At 39.9% G+C, this 19,029-nt stretch overlaps 3 protein-coding genes and 2 pseudogenes across 3 annotated transcripts; 2 read left to right on the top strand and 3 right to left on the bottom strand.

Annotated features, from left to right (window-relative positions):
- The first annotated feature begins 1,096 nt into the window (after positions 1–1,096).
- Positions 1,097–2,173, top strand: LOC111804838 (class V chitinase). The gene has a single exon (XM_023689634.2). The coding sequence runs from the start codon at positions 1,097–1,099 to the stop codon at positions 2,171–2,173; it is 1,077 nt and encodes a 358-aa protein (XP_023545402.2).
- A 3,527-nt stretch (positions 2,174–5,700) lies between these two features.
- Positions 5,701–7,057, top strand: LOC111804837 (class V chitinase pseudogene; annotated as a pseudogene).
- Positions 7,058–7,907: 850 nt separating this feature from the next.
- Positions 7,908–9,827, bottom strand: LOC111804883 (class V chitinase-like). Its single transcript, XM_023689692.2, has 2 exons — positions 9,150–9,827; positions 7,908–8,405 (listed from the first exon to the last, which is right to left on the bottom strand). Exons 1-2 carry the CDS (start codon positions 9,805–9,807, stop codon positions 7,963–7,965), a joined length of 1,101 nt encoding a protein of 366 aa, XP_023545460.2. The 5' UTR covers positions 9,808–9,827; the 3' UTR covers positions 7,908–7,962.
- A 2,172-nt stretch (positions 9,828–11,999) lies between these two features.
- LOC147790428 (class V chitinase pseudogene) lies at positions 12,000–13,170 on the bottom strand (annotated as a pseudogene).
- Positions 13,171–14,697: 1,527 nt separating this feature from the next.
- LOC111805905 (uncharacterized) lies at positions 14,698–18,141 on the bottom strand. Its single transcript, XM_087128051.1, has 2 exons — positions 15,382–18,141; positions 14,698–15,301 (listed from the first exon to the last, which is right to left on the bottom strand). The coding sequence occupies exons 1-2, from the start codon at positions 17,936–17,938 to the stop codon at positions 14,991–14,993; spliced, it is 2,868 nt and encodes a 955-aa protein (XP_086984177.1). The 5' UTR covers positions 17,939–18,141; the 3' UTR covers positions 14,698–14,990.
- Positions 18,142–19,029: the final 888 nt, after the last annotated feature.

Here is a 19,029-nt window from a genome sequence, read left to right as displayed (position 1 = left end):
GAGATTTCACGAGGGCTAGCATCCTCGCTGTCACACTGTCAGATGCCTGCCTTTGATAGCATTTGTAACAACCCAAACAACGTCCTCGCTGGCACATCGCTCGATGCCTGACTTTGATACCATTTGTAACGGCCCAAACCCATTGCTAACAGATATTGTCTGTTTTGGCCTATTACGTATCGCCGTCAGTCTTATGGTTTTTAAATGGGTCTACTAGAGAGAGGTTAATTTCCACACATTTGTAAAAAGAAAAGTTTCATTCCCCCTCTAACTAATGTTTAATCTCTCCTGAGGTTTGTAAGATAATAGTGATATTAAAAGAAGACTAAAGTGAGAAAAGTATATATTATACCCAAAATAAAAATGTGATAAAATAAGGCTTAAAAAAATGGATGGAACCCTAATTTAGTATTAGAATAATTTTGAGGGCAACCGGACAAAAGAAAGTTAGATAGAACTAATTTAATAGAATAGAAAAATAGGAAGGGTGAGGGTTTTAAATTTTAGTCTAACTTATCCAAAAAAATTTCATTTGTCAATGAATTCGACATCGACGTGAAGAGCGAGTTGACATTTTCGTACTCGGTGAAAGTTCATGGACTCACTTATTTTCACGTCACTTTAGATAGCCCGCTAGATAGTGTTAAATAATGCAATTGAATTGATATATACACGACAATTGAGTATTGAGATTAAAAATTCTTAGAAGAATGATCCTTGTGAACTGACATTTTATGCTCGGGCTATCAGGCACCGAATCCATATTTTAAATCTTGGGTATAGATGGTTAGAGATTGGATGTAATAGGACAAAAGGAAGTTAGATAGAAAAATTAGTATAATGGAAATAAATATTTGAGGAATGATATTGAGAGTAATATAACTTATCCACGAATTCAATACATATTTGAGGGATTATTATAGAATAATTCATATTGAAGGTTGAGATTTGTGAGTAATATAAATATGGGATTGGGATGCCATTGTTTTACAACAAACAAACAAACCAACCACATTGTTCTTCATTCATATCATAAGAACAAAGAAGAATTAAAAAAAAAAAAAAAAAAAACAGCAGCCTTTTTTTGTGGATTCCAATGGCTGAGTTTGCGAATGTGACCGAGTTTGTGAATGCTGGGTACTGGCTTGCGAGCACCGACGACAGGCTCCCGGCTGCCAACATCGACGCTACACTCTTCACCCATCTCTTCGCTGGCTACGCTCAACTCAACTCTGATACCTACCAAGTCACCATCGATCCTTCACAGCTCATCCTCCTCAATCAGTTTTCTCCAACCGTCAAACTCAGTAACCCTGACGTCAAGACTCTGTTGTCCATTGCAGCAGACGCCGCCGTCTTCGCCGCAATGGCTGCAGACCCTACCAACCGCGATGCCTTCATCAAGTCCTCCATTGCTGCAGCCAGAGGCGGTGGGTTCGATGGCCTCGACCTCCAGTGGCTATACCCTTCTTCTCAGGAAGAAATGGGGAACTTCAAAACCTTGATCCATTCGTGGCACCAAGCGGTGGTGGACGATGCCACCAGTTTAAGCCTCCCGCAGCTGCTCCTGGTGGCCACAGTCTCCAATCTTCCCTATCTTCAGAGCAACATTCAATACCCAGCTGATGCAATCAACCAAAAGCTGGACTGGGTGAACCTCCTCTCTTATGACTTTTACACCCCTGACTCCAACAGGGCTGCCACAGGGCCATCCTCTGCCTTCCACAATCCCAAGGCCAATGCCCTTTCAGCTAATTTTGGGATCAGGTCGTGGGCGCAGAGCCTCCACAATCTGCCTCACAAGAAAATCGTGTTTGGAATTCCCTTCCACGGGTGGGCTTGGAAGCTTTTCAACTCTCACCAGCACACCCTGTTTGCTAAAGCGGATGGAGCCGCCACCGGAGAATACATTGGTCCACACGGCCAAATCTTCTACTCCGATGTGCAGAAATTTATAGAGGACAATCAGGCTGGTGTTGAGGACAAGGACAAGAGCTATCTTGTTGCCTACGCTTATTACGACACAACCTGGATTACCTACGAAAGTGATTACACCATTGCCGAGAAGATTGCACTCGCAAAGGCCGACAAGGTTCTTGGTTACTTTGCTTTCAACATTGCAGCCGATGACGCCTCTAACACTCTTGCTAATGCCGCCAAATCCAATTGGTGATATCTTATAGTTCAACCCTCCAATAAGAGCTATGCTGCTCTATGCTGCTCTATGCTGCTCTATGCTGCTCTATGCTGCTCTATGTCTCTGTCTCTGTCTCTGTCTCTGTCTTTTTTATCATGTTGTACCTTGTGTGGTGTGGTGTGTACGTTCAAGGTTTGAGGTCTTATCTTCAACCATCCAATAAACTTTTGTGGCGTCTTCCTTCCTACCAACATCCTCGCTCTCTTCTCCATTCATTTCTATCAGTATTCCACTACTTCTCTCTCACTCATTTCTATGAGTATTCCATTACTTCTCCACACAACTGCCCATGTACGTGCACATGGACCTACCAGGACAGGCTCGTACACATACCCCATGGTTAGTCGGGCACAATAAATTACACATCGCCGAACACCACAAAACAGAAAAAACCCGCATAATAGTATGGTGAACATAAATATCGAATTCATACTTTTATGACATAAAGGGGCAGTATCCCAATGCAAATGACATATAAATATGCATGAGGTCCCATGACTTACATGACATATTACGTCATACGAAAATACGTTCCAATTCTATAAGCATTTCATAACATAACTCAAGTATACTACGTGTACATATGACAACATTCATCACTTTCATGGCATATAATACTAACATATCAACCATAACTTTTCATAACATCATTAGTCAACATAATCCATGCATCCCATAGTAACATCACATAAAATATGGTGCAGGAGCCACAGGACAAGCACCATCTTACAACACCTAATAAGCTAACTCTAACAGTAAATTCACTTCCCTCGATGGCCTTGGCCAGAGTTACTCACAATAAGCTAATTCCAACGGCTAACTACGTCCTCAGAAGGCAAAAACAAGGACAGAAACGGCTTCGGAAGGACCAAAAACTTCGAAATCGATATATTATGAGAATACCGAGTCGATAAGTCGAGCTGCCACCGACAAGCGGAGAAAATCGATGCAGCCGAGCCAACTTCATGCACATGCGAGCCAAGCCGCAACTGTGTATGCGTGCAAAGCCGAAACTGGAGCTACGATGTTGGGCCAAACGTGTACGCGGCCAGCGTTCTCGCCTGGGATGTGGGCTGGAGTGGGGATTGAAACAAGAGGCTATTGGGTTGCAGGTATACGAGGAGACTCGACCCGAATCCAACAACTTGTCTTCCTTACCCGAAAAACAACGAAACCCTAATTGATCTGCCTCCTCGATTTTTGACGACGCACCGCAGTCTCCTTTGCTTCAGACGATCATGTAGCGTCCTCGACGCCGATTTCCGACGAGCACATAGCGATCCCAACGCCGATACCTTACTTCCACTCAATTCTTCCTCCGAAATAGCAACTCTAACGTTTCGAGAATCATACCAGGCATATTAAATTACATAACTAAATCACCTATTCTTCTATATTATTAAAAAAAAAAAATCATGAAAACCAAGTGTAAATGCATACTTCAAACATTCATCATGCTTACAATAATCAATTTCAGTTAATTCACTTCCAATTCCATTGTTATCGTCATTGAACATCGTACGGTTGATGCCCTTATTTTTGTGGATATATTACTGAGTCGATTGGGGAGGAGAACAAAACATTATTTATAAGGAAAAATCCAAAAAGGACAATATCAGCTAACTGTGAACTTGAGCTGCTACAAATGGTATCAGAGCCAGACACTGAGCGATGTACAAGTGAGGAGACTGAGCCCTGAAGGAGAGTGGACATGAGGCAGTATGCCAGCAAGGACGCTGGTCCCCGAATCGAGTGGATTGGGGGAGGGGGAGGGGGAGGGGGAGGGGAAGGTTGTCCCAAATTGATTGGAGAAAGGAACGAGTGCCAGCGAGGACGTTGGGCCGTGAGATCACACATCGGTTGAACGAAACATTCTTTATAAGAGTGTAGAAATCTCTCCATAGTAGACAGATCTGTTTTAAAAAATCTCAAGGGAAAGCATGAAAAGAAAATCTCAAAGATGATAATATCTACTAGCCGAAGACTTTCGCTCTTACATACAACTGAGCTAGGTTAACGACACAAATATGGTAAATCTTGGTTGAGATACATGAAACTGCCTCTTTTCCCATTCGTTCTCTTAATAATTTTGAAAATAATAACTTGAAAAAGACATATCGAAAACTATATTAAACTTAAAATAGTTCCAAGGACTTTAAATCTCTTACATTCCTAAATATTGATAGGACCCCGACACAATACACATAGACAAAACAAAGTCAGATAAAACCTTAAAAGCCAACTAACTATATGTCATTTTCGAACATTTTTAAAAGGGCATTGGACATTTATAAAATAAAATAATGACTAGCTAATAAGACAAAACAAAGTTAGATATATATATATAGTATTTATTATTGCTTACAAAATTCAAACCCATTAAAAAATTATATCCTTTTTGAGGTACTAAGCATATATGTACACAATTAAATAAATACTTGATATCATAGAATTGGAGATGTTAATGTAAAGTTCAAGCTTACTGCTAACGGATATTGTTCATTTTGATCCATTGCCTATTGCCGTTAGCCTCATAGTTTTAAAATACATCTACTAGGCAGAGGTTTCCACAGCCTATAAGGAATACTTCAGTCCTCTCTCCAACCGATGTGGGATCTCACAGGGCCCATCGTCCTCGCTGATAGCATTTGTAACAGTCCAAACAACGTTCTCGCTGGCACACCGCCCGATGCCTAACTCTCATAGCATTTGTAAAGCCCAAACCTACTTCTAGCAGATATTGTCTGTTTTAGCCAATTACGTTTCGTCGTCAGCCTCACAGTTTTTAAATGCGTTACTAGGAAGAGGTTTCCATATCCTTGTAAGAAATGTCTTGTTCCCCTCTCCAACTAATGTGAGATCTCACTTGGGGTTTGTAAGATAATAGTGATATTAAAGATGTGATAAAAGTCGGTTCTATGAGGCTTAAACTAATGGATGGAACCCTAATTCAATATTAGAATAATTTTGAGTACAATGCGACAAAAGAAAGTTAGATAGAAGTAGTTTAATAGAATAGAAAAATAGGAAGGTTAAGGGTTTTAAATTTTAGTCTAACTTATCCACAAATTTTCATTCGTCAATGAATTCGATATCAACGTGAAGAGCGAGTTGACATTTTCATACTCAGTGAAAGTTCATGGGATCACTTAGTTTCGTAACTTTAGATAACTCAATAATACAATTGAACTGACATATGCACGATAAGAGAGAATATGATGACTAAGAAAGACTTGAAAGAATTGGAAGTTACTATTTACACACTAACAAGATGCACATTTTTTTTTCGGGTGGCTCAACTATAAGAACTCTACAGTTAAGCATACTGAGTAATTTTATGTTGTGTGACCGTTTGGAAATTTGTATAGGATGGATGTGAGTGAGGAGTAAACATCATAGAAGGATTCGTGTTGGTTTGAGGGACACGCTCGGGATATTAGATACCGAATTCAAAATGTATGGATGGTTACAATTACAAAAGGAAGTTAATATTGAAGGTTGAGATTTGAGAGTATTATAAATATGGGATTGGTATGCCATTGTTTTACAACCAACCAACCATTGTTGATTGATATCAGAAGAAGAAAGAAAAATTGTGGATTGAAATGGCGGAGTTTGTGAATGCTGGCTACTGGCTTGCCGGTACCGACGACACGCTCCCGGCATCGAACATCGACGCTACACTTTTCACCCATCTGTTTGTTGGTTACGCTCAACTCAACTCTGATGCTCATGAAGTCACCGTTGATCCTTCACAGCTTATTCTCATCAATCAGTTTTCTACCCTGAGGTCAAGACTCTGTTGTCCATTGCAGGAGACACCGCTGTGTTCGCCACAATGGCTGCAGAGCCTGCAAACCGTGATGCCTTCATCAAATCCTCCATTGCAGTGGCCAGAGGAGGTGGGTTTGATGGCCTCGATCTCCAATGGCTATACCCTTCTTCCCAGGATGAAATGGGGAACTTCAAAACTTTGATCCATTCGTGGCACCAAGCGGTGGTGGATGATGCCACCAGCTTAAGCCTTCCGCGGCTGCTCCTGGTGGCCACAGTCTCCAATGTTCCGTATCTTGAGAACAACATTCAATACCCAGGTGAAGCAATTAACCAAAATCTGGACTGGGTGAACATCCTCTGTTATGACTTTTACGCCCCAACTCTGTCAAGGAGTGCCACTGGACCATCCTCTGCCTTCCACAATCCAAAGGTCATTACCTTTTCTGCAAGTTTTGGGATCAGGTCATGGGCTCAAAGCCTTCACAATCACAAGAAAATTGTGTTTGGAATTCCTTTCCATGGGTGGGCTTGGAAACTTTTAAGCGCTCACCACCACGAAGTGTATGCTAAAGCAGATGGAGAAGCCAGCGGAGAAAATATTGGTCCAGACGGCCAAATCTTCTACTCCGATGTGCAGAAATTTATAGAGGACAATCAGGCTGGTGTTGAGAACAATGACAAGAGCTATCTAATTGCGTACACTTATTCTGACACAACCTGGATTGCCTATGAGAGTGAATACACCATCGCCCACAAGATTGCACTCGCAAAGGCCGACAAGGTTCTTGGTTACTTTGCTTTCAACATTGCAGCTGATGACGCTTCTAACACTCTTGCTAATGCTGCCAAATCCAATTGGTGATATCTTATTCTTCAACCCTCCAATAAGAGCTATGCTCATGCTCATTCTCCTCTGTGTCTTGTGTCTTGTCTTATGCTTCTAGCTCGGTCGGAAGACTTGTCTTATTATGTATGATGACACGTGATTTGTGGTTCCTGCACGTGTCATGTATTTTGATATGATGTGTTATGATGATGTAATATGTTATAATGCTATGATATGTTATGATATGACGATATGATACATGCATTATGATGATATTTCATGTTACGATGATATGTATGTATGAGATGCTATGTTGCATTATGATATGAACATGCTTGGCAATGAAACGTATGACAATGAAGAGTTTTCTAATGCACAACCTCTATGTAATGTTATGAATGATGAATGTATGAAAGCTTATGCATGCATGTTACCCAGGTAACATGTGAGGAATATGCGGGGTGTGGGGTTGTGCGACATGAATGATTAAGATGAAATGTATTGGGACCTCATGCATACTGTATGTTCACATGCATCGGGATACTTCCCCTTTTATGATAAATATGGATATGTATTGATGAGATGACCATCTTGCTTGACATGATGCACGATGGTGGTTGTACCCGGACATCTGGCTACAGCCAACTAGCAGGCCCATGGGGTGTGCCAGATCACCTTGTGGGCCCATGCTCGCATGTGTAGTCGTGTGTAGGGAAATACTACACATACCAATTTCTCACCAGACAAGACTGAAGGCCACCTAAGGGACCATGATTTTAAATTATGTCCCTATTTAAGATTGCATATGTGTGCATTTCGTGATTCCATATGTGTGAAAATTTTCTTAAAATGCATGTGAGTGAGAACAAAACATGTTCAAAGCACTCGTGTTGATTTGTGGGAATAGTCTTTACTCTTAAGAAGCGAGTAGTAGACAAGAGCAATGCTGAGATTATTAGGCACTTAATTCTTTTTATGAGTTCAACTATTTATTGTCAAACTATCCCTTTTAGAATAAGAAAAATCATTAAGCAATGTTTGGATAGACAATTATTAACTATAAATACATTATTGAAATAGAACACAGTTGTAGAACGCCTTAATTTGATCTATTGATCTAAACCCGACGCATCAACGACCTTAATAACAAATAGAAAGAAAATCATATTAAGCAACAACAAAAGCCTTGGCCTTTTTTCCACTCTCTTGAAGCTACCTTGGCAAGAGAATGATGTTCATCATCAGCTGCAATGTTCCAAACAAAGTAACCATTCAATCCCAAGTTGTCTTTAACTCTTGAAATCTTGAACTTTATGGTGTCCTCATCTTCGTAGGCAATCCAAGTTGAGGCAAAGTTTGTGTAGCCAATTACAAAGTTGCGGTCCATTGGAACATTATTGGCATCGTTATCAGCTATAAATTTCTTAATGTTCCTATACTCTATGAGACCTTCCATGGATATATTTTGCCCTCGAGCTGGCCCTTGCGCTGGTGAAAACACTTTGTGTTTCTTAGAACTCTCAAGTTCCCATGCCCATCCATGGAAGGGAAGTCCAAATACCATCATTTTAGAAGGCAAACCTTGTTGAATCCACGTTCTAATACCTGAAATTCAACACAAATACTTAACCATATCAATTTGGTTACTAGCGATTTGGTTGGTTGGTTGAGCATACATCTAATTAAGTAGAGATGTCGTATTCGAAGAAAAGAAATGGGATTGGTGCAACGTTGGCGATAACAAACAAACGGTTTAAGAGTTCACTATCCTCAAAGAAAAAGGAGAAGCATTATGTACGTACAAGACTAGTTGAAAACAGGTCTGACCACAAGCTAAAAACCTTGCGCACCAACTAAGGTGGCAAGTTCTTATCCCACAAATTCTCAAAGTTTGGTGAAGAGGAAGGTATCAAGCATCAACTCATCAACTCATCGCACTGTACCCTCAACAACACTAAAGAGAATTAAAAAAAGTACCTAAGGTTCTTCTATTCAAAAGCTCTCTTTATGCTTTAATTGTTTGTTTCTTTGGGCTAAATCCAACGTTCAGTTGTAACGACTCATGTTTAGGATTCAGATTAGGATATTAGGCACTTGATGGCCCAGACATTCCCACTTACCTTATCACGTTACTTATTCCTTACTTCTAATAGTAAAAAATTATCCCCACCGATCAGCACATGCTCTTTCGACATGCTTTATGCTCACTCCCATGATTCTTAGAGATCACCCAATATTGAGACGTTCTAAGAAAAACCCACTTGGAAATTCCTATTATAAGTACCGAAACATAATCAAACTCGAACTATAGAAATTAGAATAGACATAATTTGATATTTCAAAACATACCAAAGTAACCAGACGAGGAGTTTTTGTTTGGATTATAAAACGCTGAGGAAGGTCCAGTTTCATTGGTGGAGGAAGTAGGAGTGTAGATATCATAAGCAATCACATTAACCCAATCCAAAGTTCTTCTGATTACTTGAATTGGATATCGAACGTCATTTATATAAGGCGAGTAAAACAGCGTAGCAACAAGGATCAATCGTGGCTGACGAGACTCCTTAGCTTCATTGACAACACCATTACGACACTCAATGATGAGAGCTTCAAAATTGGACATGTCCTCCACACAAGAAGGGTACACCCACTGAACATCCACCCCATCAAAGTTACCCTCTCTGGCCTTACAAATGAAGCTTCCAATAAAAGATGCACGATTTGAAGAAGTGGCCGCCATGGCTGCAAAGCTTTCAGCTCTTGCATCGTCTCCTCCAATGGACAGTAAGGTCTTCACCTTCGAGTTGTTTTCCTTGACAGTGCTAGAAAAGTGATGAATAAGGGGCTTGGCTGAATCGGAGAAGGAGAGTTCGTAGGTTTGGGAGTTGAGATTAGCATAGCCACAGAAGAGATGGGTGTAAAGATTGGTATCAATTTTGGAAATGGGAAGGTGGGCGTTGGTTTGGGTGAACCAATAGCCTGCATTTACAATGTTATTTTTGGCCATTTGGAGAAACAACTCCAAGGGGAAAAACACATTGATTCAAATGAATCATCTTATTACGACTTTATAAGAACTAACCTACCAATTTTCAAACTTAAACATGACTTAATATTATCAAGTTATCTATCTAACTTTGTTTTGTCTCTATATCTATATTTTATGCGTTGGGTTCTATCAATATTTAAGAATGGAAGACATTCAAAGTCGCTTAGAACTATTTTTAGTTTAATATATAGTTTTCGATCTGTCTTTTTCAAGTTATTATTTTCAAAATTATTAGAGTACCAATGGAAAAGAGACAATTTTATGTATCTCAACCTAAGATTTACAATATTTGTGAGCGTATGTAACAGGGTAAGCCTTCGGCTAATAGTTACTATTCTCTTTGGCTTTCCCTTCAAATTTTTTAAAACACTTCTATTGTGGAGAGATTTCCACTCTTATAAAGAATTTTTCGTTCAACTGATGTATGATCTCACGGCCCAGTGTTCTCGCTGGCACTCGTTCCTTTCTCCAATCGATTTGGAACCCCCCTCCCCAATCCACCCCATTCGGGGACCAGCGTCCACCTCATGTCCACTCCTCTTCGCGGCTCAGTCTCCTCACTTGCATGTCGCCCAATGTCTAGCTCTGATAGTATTTGTAACAGCTCAAGCTCACAGCTAGCTGATATTGTTCTCTTTGAGTTTTTCCTTATAAAGAATGTTTTGTTTTCCTCCCCAATCGATTCAGTAATATATCCACACAAAAAAAGGACATCAACCGTACGATCGTTCAACAACGACAACAATGGAATTGAAATTGAATTGACTGAAATTGATTATTGTAAGCATGATGAATGGTTAAAGTATGCATTTACACCTGATTTTCATGATTTTTTGAATACTATAGAAGAATAGGTGATTTAGTTATGTAATTTAATATGCCTGGTATGATTCTCGAAACGTTAGAGTTGCTATTTCGGAGGAAGAATTGAGTGGAAGTAAGGTATCGGCGTTGGGATCGCTATGTGCTCGTCGGAAATCGGCGTCGAGGACGCTACATGATCGTCTGAAGCAAAGGAGACTGCGGTGCGTCGTCAAAAATCGGGGAGGCAGATCAATTAGGGTTTCGTTATTTTTCGGGTAAGGAAGACAAGTTGTTGGATTCGGGTCGAGTCTCCTCGTATACCTGCAACCCAATAGCCTCTTGTTTCAATCCCCACTCCAGCCCACATCCCAGGCGAGAACGCTGGCCGCGTACACGTTTGGCCCAACATCGTAGCTCCAGTTTCGGCTTTGCACGCATACACAGTTGCGGCTTGGCTCGCATGTGCATGAAGTTGGCTCGGCTGCATCGATTTTCTCCGCTTGTCGGTGGCAGCTCGACTTATCGACTCGGTATTCTCATAATATATCGATTTCGAAGTTTTTGGTCCTTCCAAACCCGTTTCTGTCCTTGTTTTTGCCTTCTGAGGACGTAGTTAGCCGTTGGAATTAGCTTATGAGTAACTTCGGCCAAGACCATCAAGGTAAGTGACTTTACAGTTGGACTTAGCTTATTATGTGTTGTATGATGGTGCGTGCTCGGTGGCCCCTGCATGCATCATATTTTATGTGATGTTACTATGGGATGCATGGATTATGTTGACTAATGATGTTATGAAAAGTTATGGTTCATATGTTAGTATTATATGCCATGAAAGTGATGAATGTTGCCCTGTGTAATAACCGAATTGAGTTATGTTATGAAATGCTTATAGAATTGGAACGTATTTTCATATGACGTAATATGTCATGTAAGTCATGGGACCTCATGCATATTTATATGTCATTTGCATTGGGATACTGTCCCTTTATGTCATAAAAGTATGAATTCGATATTTATGTTCACCATACTATTATGCGGGTTTTTTCTGTTTTGTGGTGTTCGGCGATTGTGTAATTTATTGTGCCCGACTAACCATGGGGTATGTGTACGAGCCTGTCCTGGTAGGTCCATGTGCGCGTACATGGGCAGTGTGTGGAGAAGTAGTGGAATACTGATAGAAGTGAATGGAGAAGAGAGCGAGGATGTTGGTAGGAAGGAAGACGCCACAAAGTTTATTGGATGGTTGAAGATAAGACCTCAAACCTTGAACGTACACACCACACAAGGTACAACATGATAAAAAAGACAGAGACAGAGACAGAGACATAGAGCAGCATAGAGCAGCATAGAGCAGCATGAGCATAGCTCTTATTGGAGGGTTCAACAATAAGATATCACCAATTGGATTTGGCAGCATTAGCAAGAGTGTTAGAAGCGTCATCGGCTGCAATGTTGAAAGCAAAGTAACCAAGAACCTTGTCGGTCTTTGCGAGTGCGATCTTGTCGGCAATGGTGTAATCACTTTCGTAGGTAATCCAGGTTGTGTCGTAATAAGCGTAGGCAACAAGATAGCTCTTGTCCTTGTCCTCAACACCAGCCTGATTGTCCTCTATAAATTTCTGCACATCGGAGTAGAAGATTTGGCCGTGTGGACCAATGTATTCTCCGGTGGCGGCTCCATCCGCTTTAGCAAACAGGGTGTGCTGGTGAGAGTTGAAAAGCTTCCAAGCCCACCCGTGGAAGGGAATTCCAAACACGATTTTCTTGTGAGGCAGATTGTGGAGGCTCTGCGCCCACGACCTGATCCCAAAATTAGCTGAAAGGGCATTGGCCTTGGGATTGTGGAAGGCAGAGGATGGCCCTGTGGCAGCCCTGTTGGAGTCAGGGGTGTAAAAGTCATAAGAGAGGAGGTTCACCCAGTCCAGCTTTTGGTTGATTGCATCAGCTGGGTATTGAATGTTGCTCTGAAGATAGGGAAGATTGGAGACTGTGGCCACCAGGAGCAGCTGCGGGAGGCTTAAACTGGTGGCATCCTCCACCACCGCTTGGTGCCACGAATGGATCAAGGTTTTGAAGTTCCCCATTTCTTCCTGAGAAGAAGGGTATAGCCACTGGAGGTCGAGGCCATCGAACCCACCGCCTCTGGCTGCAGCAATGGAGGACTTGATGAAGGCATCGCGGTTGGTAGGGTCTGCAGCCATTGCGGCGAAGACGGCGGCGTCTGCTGCAATGGACAACAGAGTCTTGACGTCAGGGTTACTGAGTTTGACGGTTGGAGAAAACTGATTGAGGAGGATGAGCTGTGAAGGATCGATGGTGACTTGGTAGGTATCAGAGTTGAGTTGAGCGTAGCCAGCGAAGAGATGGGTGAAGAGTGTAGCGTCGATGTTGGCAGCCGGGAGCCTGTCGTCGGTGCTCGCAAGCCAGTACCCAGCATTCACAAACTCGGTCACATTCGCAAACTCAGCCATTGGAATCCACAAAAAAAGGCTGCTGTTTTTTTTTTTTTTTTTTTTTAATTCTTCTTTGTTCTTATGATATGAATGAAGAACAATGTGGTTGGTTTGTTTGTTTGTTGTAAAACAATGGCATCCCAATCCCATATTTATATTACTCACAAATCTCAACCTTCAATATGAATTATTCTATAATAATCCCTCAAATATGTATTGAATTCGTGGATAAGTTACACTAATATAATATTTAAAACCCTCCTCCAATTCCTATTTTTCTATTCTATTAAACTACTTCTATCTAACTTTCTTTTGTCGTGTTACGCTCAAAATCATTATGATATTGAATTAGGATTCCATCCATTTTTTTAAGCCTTATTTTATCACATTTTTATTTTGGGTATAATATATACTTTTCCTCCATTAGTCTTATTTAAATGTCCCTGTTATGTTATCTTACGTATCTCAGATGAGATCAAATATTAGTTGCAGAGGGGAAGGAAACATTTTTTTTTTATAAGTGCGTGGAAATTAACCTCTACCTAGTAGGACGTATTTAATAACCGTGAGACTGACCGCGATGTGTAATGGGCCAAAACAAACAATATTTGCTAGCGGTAGGTTTGGGCTGTTATAAATGATACCAGAGTCAGGCATCGAGCGGTGTGCTAGCGAGGACATTGTTTTAGATTGTTACAAATGCTATCAAAGCTAGGCATCTGGCAGTGTGACAGGTAAGATCTGACGTCAAAAATATAAGTCCAATTCATCATTTGGTATGAAGTCGTTGTCAAGTATTTATTTAATTGTGTACATGTATGCTTGCCACCTCAAAATGGATATAATTTTTTAATGGGTTTGAAATTTGTAAATGGGATTGAGCAATAATAAATACTATATATCTATCTTTGTTTTGTCTCATTAGCTGGTCATCTATTTTATTTTATAAATGTCTAATGCACCTCTTTAAAATGTGCCAAAATTATAGTTTGTAAGTTCTATCCAACTTCTTTTTGTCTCTATTAATGTGTTGAAAATATTTACATTAAACAAGGCGTGTACGGATGAGGCACGGAATTGGGTAGAGGCGAGGAATATAATCTCGTCTACAACCCTATATATCTAATGAAAAAAAAAATGTTCCTCACTCCCTCCCCATTTTATCTGTATAAACGAGGAATCTCCTCCCTGCCCTAATTTAGGGCATGTCCTTGACCCGTGGGTAAAATGAATTTCTCTGATTAAAATATGCATATAAATCCGATTTCGATGATTTTCTAAATATCATGTAAAATTAGACGATAAGTAATAGAATAGGTGATTTAGTTATGCAATTTACAATCTTATATGCTTTACGATACAACATATGTGGGGATGGTTAGGAATTAGGTCAACTTGTGTTCATTAGTAGAGTACAATGTGGAATCACTTCTCAGACTGTAAATGTCATCATCAACCGTGATGTTTCCAGCAAAGTAGCCATGCATGAGATGTGACCTTGCAAATCTAATTCCCGTAGCATGAACAAAAAAGTGAAATTTATAACACCTACCGTACGTTGTTTAAAGCTCAGAGACTTTCAGACACAAACTTGAAAGTTCGGAGACTAGACTTCAACATAGTTATTGATACGAGACGTTCCCAATGGTCCAAAATCAAATTCGTAGCTCTCAGAGAATACAAGATGGGACAACTTAGATATAAACTCACAGAAGAACTTGAATTTGGAGCATTTTTAGGATAGAAAAACATCACCAAAAACACTCTAAAAATCTATAAACTGCACAGAAAAATCTATAAGATTGCTACTTACAAGCTTACAATCTATACTGTTCTTGGTTTTCCTTGACACCAAAAGTACAAACAACTTCCTGCTTCAAAGTCTTATGATTTTACCTCTGGTTTTATTTCTGATAGCAGCTTCAACACATCTTCCATGGATGGTCTATTGGATGGCCTGCTCCTAGTGCATACCAAAGCAAGATCAAGCACCTGTTTTATCTCCTCTTGTGATGAATTGGGAGAGCTAATCCCATTTTCTTTGTATATTTCTCTTAACAGAAGATCTCTTGCCTTGTTCTGTGTGCTCGATCCAGCGCTCGTCAACCGACCGTTGCTTATAATTTCCAGGACGATCGCCCCGAAACTATGAACGTCCATCCAAAGCTCCTCCTCTGTTGCATTATTGAATTCACCTGTCCAAGATGAGAACATATCAGAATCACTACACTTTGGAAAATGTTCATGATTCAAGAATGTGTATTGTTTAGTATACCTCCTTTTGTTGTCGACGATAACGGAAGCGAATCTTCGTTTAGCTGTTGTAGAAACCGGAGTCCGAATTCAGCCAGATGGGGCTCCATGTTTTCGTTGAGTATGACGTTACTCAACTTCAGGTCTCCATGGGGAATTGTAGGATAACAGCCATGGTGAAGAAAGTGTAGTCCCCTTGCTATACCTTTAATGAGTTTGAGCTTAGTTAGCCATTCCCTTTTCATTGAAATTTTCTCTGCTAGATTTCCATTGGGTAAGTATTCATACAAAAGATAAACCATCTGTTTATTGTGGCAAAATCCCAGCAATCTGACCAAATTCTTGTGCCTTAAACTACCTAATTGAGTTATAAACTCAGATATCATCCTAATTCTTTGTTCTTCCCAATCTATCTTCTTGATCGACACGGCGATTCCAGTAGGAAGAACTGCTTTGAAAATCGAAGCAGACAATGGCGTTATCGCTTCCTTAGATTCTGCCGAGTCGAAACTCCTGAGAATATCACTAGCTGTGAATGGAGGAAGTCCAGTGAAACACACCATCTTCCATTTTCCTTTGCTCCGTTCTCGAGCGAAGAAAATCAACGCGATCGATATCGTTGTGATTATAGCAAGACCAGCACACAGTATCAGGACAAGTTCAAGCTTCCCCATCCCTTTGCCTTCAAACATTGCCAATGGCCCTGAACAGGGTTCCAGAGGTGCTCCACACAGCTTTGGATTTCCAGCAAATGCACTGCTACCCATGGACCAAAACACTTTGTTTTCCGGGATGGAACCAGAGATATCATTGGAAGACACGTTTAGTAGCAGCAAACTCGACGAATCCCTGAACTTATCGGGTATTGATCCATTGAAACCATTGTGGGATAGATCAAGGATTCTAATGGAAGGAAGATGTGCAAGTTCTTCAGGTATATGACCTGAGAGATTGTTGTAAGATAAATCCATCCTTACAAGAGCATGACAACTTGCAACGCTTTCTGGGACGTTTCCCGACAGATCGTTATCATTCAATTCAATAGTAAGAACAGATTTGCAGAACCGAAACTTGGGAAGTTTTCCTCTTATCCCACAATCAGAAGCTGAAAAGTTTTGAAGAAGAGGTAAACTCCATATTTCTTCAGGAAAAACACCTCCAAGTTCTGGGTTATATGATATATTGAAGTATTGAAGATTGGATGCTTTGCTTATATCTAGAGGAATTCCTCCACTAAAATTGTTCATAGAGAGATCAATGTATGAGATATCAGGAAGATCACTAAATTTCAGAGATATATCACCAGAAAACAGATTATCCTCTAACCGCAATCGAACGAGGGACGAACAATTATAGAGGGATAGCGAAAGTCCACCACTAAACTTATTTGAAAACAGGATCAACTTAAAAAGTAAGCCTCCTAGACAGATATCAAGTGGGATATGACCCACAAAATTGTTCGTGGAAACATCAAGCCATTTAAGTTTTTTGTTGCTGCCCAAGTTTTTTGGGAGTGACCCAGAAAACTGATTGCTCCATATAAGAAGAGTCTCCAATGAAGGAAGCTCTGCAATACCCTTTGGAACAGAACCAGTCATTTCATTGTACATAAGACTTAGCAATCTAAGATTCTTCATCTCTGAAAAGCTTTCTGGAATAGGACCAGAAATATGATTATCAGAGAGATCTAAATTAACCAGAGAGGTGATTTTGCTTAGTTCTTCAGGCAACAGTCCAGAGAAATGGTTCCTGAAAAGGAAAAGAGATTCCAGATTTGAGAGATTACTAAGTTCTTTAGGGATTGAACCAGAGAGGTTTCCACTAGCAATATCAAGATATTGAAGGTTGCTCATGTTGCCGAGCTCCCATGGGAGACCTCCATGGAAGCTATTGTAGCCAATTTCCATGTGGATCATAGTTTTGAGTTTGCCCAATTCAGGGGGTAAGTTTCCAGTAAGAACATTCCCTGCGAGATTCATGAACTCAAGGGTTTTGAAAGAGCCATATTCTGAAGGGATTGGCCCTGTGAAGTAGCTACCAGCTAAGTTGAGGAACTTCAGATTTTCAAGCTTTGGAAGATCAACAGGCAATGACCCAGAAAAACTATTGCTAAATGCATCACAAACGATCAAGTTTTGAAGATGAAAAATCCCAACAGGAAAATGACCAGAAAAATTGTTCCTACTGATGTCTAAAGTTCTTAGATTAGTGAGATTGAAGATTCCAATAGGAAGCTTCCCAGACAGATAATTGTGGCTCAGGTTAAGATCAACGAGTTCTTTAAAGACATGAAACTGCTCACCGGAAATCGCCCCGCCAAGCCGCTTCATCGAGAGGTCGATTCCGATAACAATGGTGGCGTTCTTGTCGCATTGGACTCCTGACCAAGAACATCCATGGATTTTCCCAAGTGGGTTTTGTCCAGAACGCACAATCCAATCGCTCAAACTGCCAAAATCATCAATGAATTCAGATTTCAAGGCTAAAAGTGCTTCAGAGTAAGTATCAGTGGACGAAGCCGCTACACAAAGCAAGAAGAACACAATAAAATTGAAGGGCAGGCATCTAAAAACCTCCATTGAAACAAGTAGTAGTTTCAATGAAATGCATGGGGGAGTGGGGAAAGGTCCATAAAAGAATTGAAATGAATGAAGAAAGTGTGGAGTGATGAGTTTAGACTACATGGGAATATTAATGGGTTGCTTTTAGAGAGCAAGAGGGGTCCCTTGAGTTGTTGTGTGTTCAGATGATGTTGGGCATGGAATAAAGCTTTGCATATTTGAAAGCATCTTCTTCTTTTCCTTCTCTTTTCTAAGGGTGAGAATCCAATAATAACCATTACTGTCAAGTTTGAGTTAGGAATTTGAACAATACCCCATCAAATCCCATACATATTTGGAAAAACTCTCATACTCAGTCGATTAATCTAGTGATGAACAGCATGAACAGAGTTCAAGCAGGCTTTGGAAGACTGAATCCACGTATGTCACAAAATAGCTAGGGGCAAAAGGCCAACCCATATTGGATATAATTAGTTTTCTGCACAATCTATTTCAGTAGAGCTCGTAATGTTGATGACTCAAGGTAGAGCACTCAACGAGCTAGGTGCTCCCCATGAAAAAAAATTCAAAATCTATCTCTACGGTTCAAACCTTCCACAAAGTTCATAAAATAACATAAATAAATTCACGCCAAATAGTCGTACGAAAGAGTAATATGAACCCGTCTTTATTGATGATAAGTCACACTTCTTTTTTAAACTACAATGTTCTTCATTGGTTTACTTTTTAACTAAAGTTGCTAATTTAGGTGATTGGATTTGTAAATTGAACTTAAAGATAAAAAAAAGTAATGTTTGTTTAATGAAGAATATATAATAAAGCTAATAAATTATAATGAAAATTGCTTTAAACTTTTTTTTTTTTTTTTTTTTTTTTTTTGACTTTTTTACTTTTTACCTTTTGAGAAGTTGGGTAAAAAAAGAAAATGAAATTGGATGAACACTTTAAATCAATATAGGTTTTTTATTTTTAAATCATATGTGACGGAATTCAATCTACATACGAATTTTTGTTAAATTACAAATTTAGTCCATAAACTTTAAAATATGTGTCTATTTTATCCTAAAGTTTAAAAAAACGTCTAATAAGCTCCTAAACTTTTAAAATAG

This window comes from Cucurbita pepo, chromosome 11 (genome assembly GCF_057944985.1).
Source record: "Cucurbita pepo subsp. pepo isolate OVF chromosome 11, ASM5794498v1, whole genome shotgun sequence".
NCBI lineage: Eukaryota > Viridiplantae > Streptophyta > Magnoliopsida > Cucurbitales > Cucurbitaceae > Cucurbita > Cucurbita pepo.
This window is presented reverse-complemented; position numbering and strand designations above follow the sequence as displayed.

What these genes read in the sequence shown, in the direction of transcription:
- LOC111804838 (XM_023689634.2), top strand. Translation starts at nt 1,097, where the DNA reads ATGGCTGAGTTTGCGAATGTGACCGAGTTTGTGAATGCTGGGTACTGG.
- LOC111804883 (XM_023689692.2), bottom strand. Translation starts at nt 9,807, where the DNA reads ATGGCCAAAAATAACATTGTAAATGCAGGCTATTGGTTCACCCAAACC. An exon ending in CTCCTCGTCTGGTTACTTTG is followed by an intron (nt 8,406 to 9,149) that starts GTATGTTTTGAA and finishes GTTGAATTTCAG; the next exon opens with GTATTAGAACGTGGATTCAA.
- LOC111805905 (XM_087128051.1), bottom strand. Translation starts at nt 17,938, where the DNA reads ATGGAGGTTTTTAGATGCCTGCCCTTCAATTTTATTGTGTTCTTCTTG. An exon ending in ATCGTCGACAACAAAAGGAG is followed by an intron (nt 15,302 to 15,381) that starts GTATACTAAACA and finishes CATCTTGGACAG; the next exon opens with GTGAATTCAATAATGCAACA.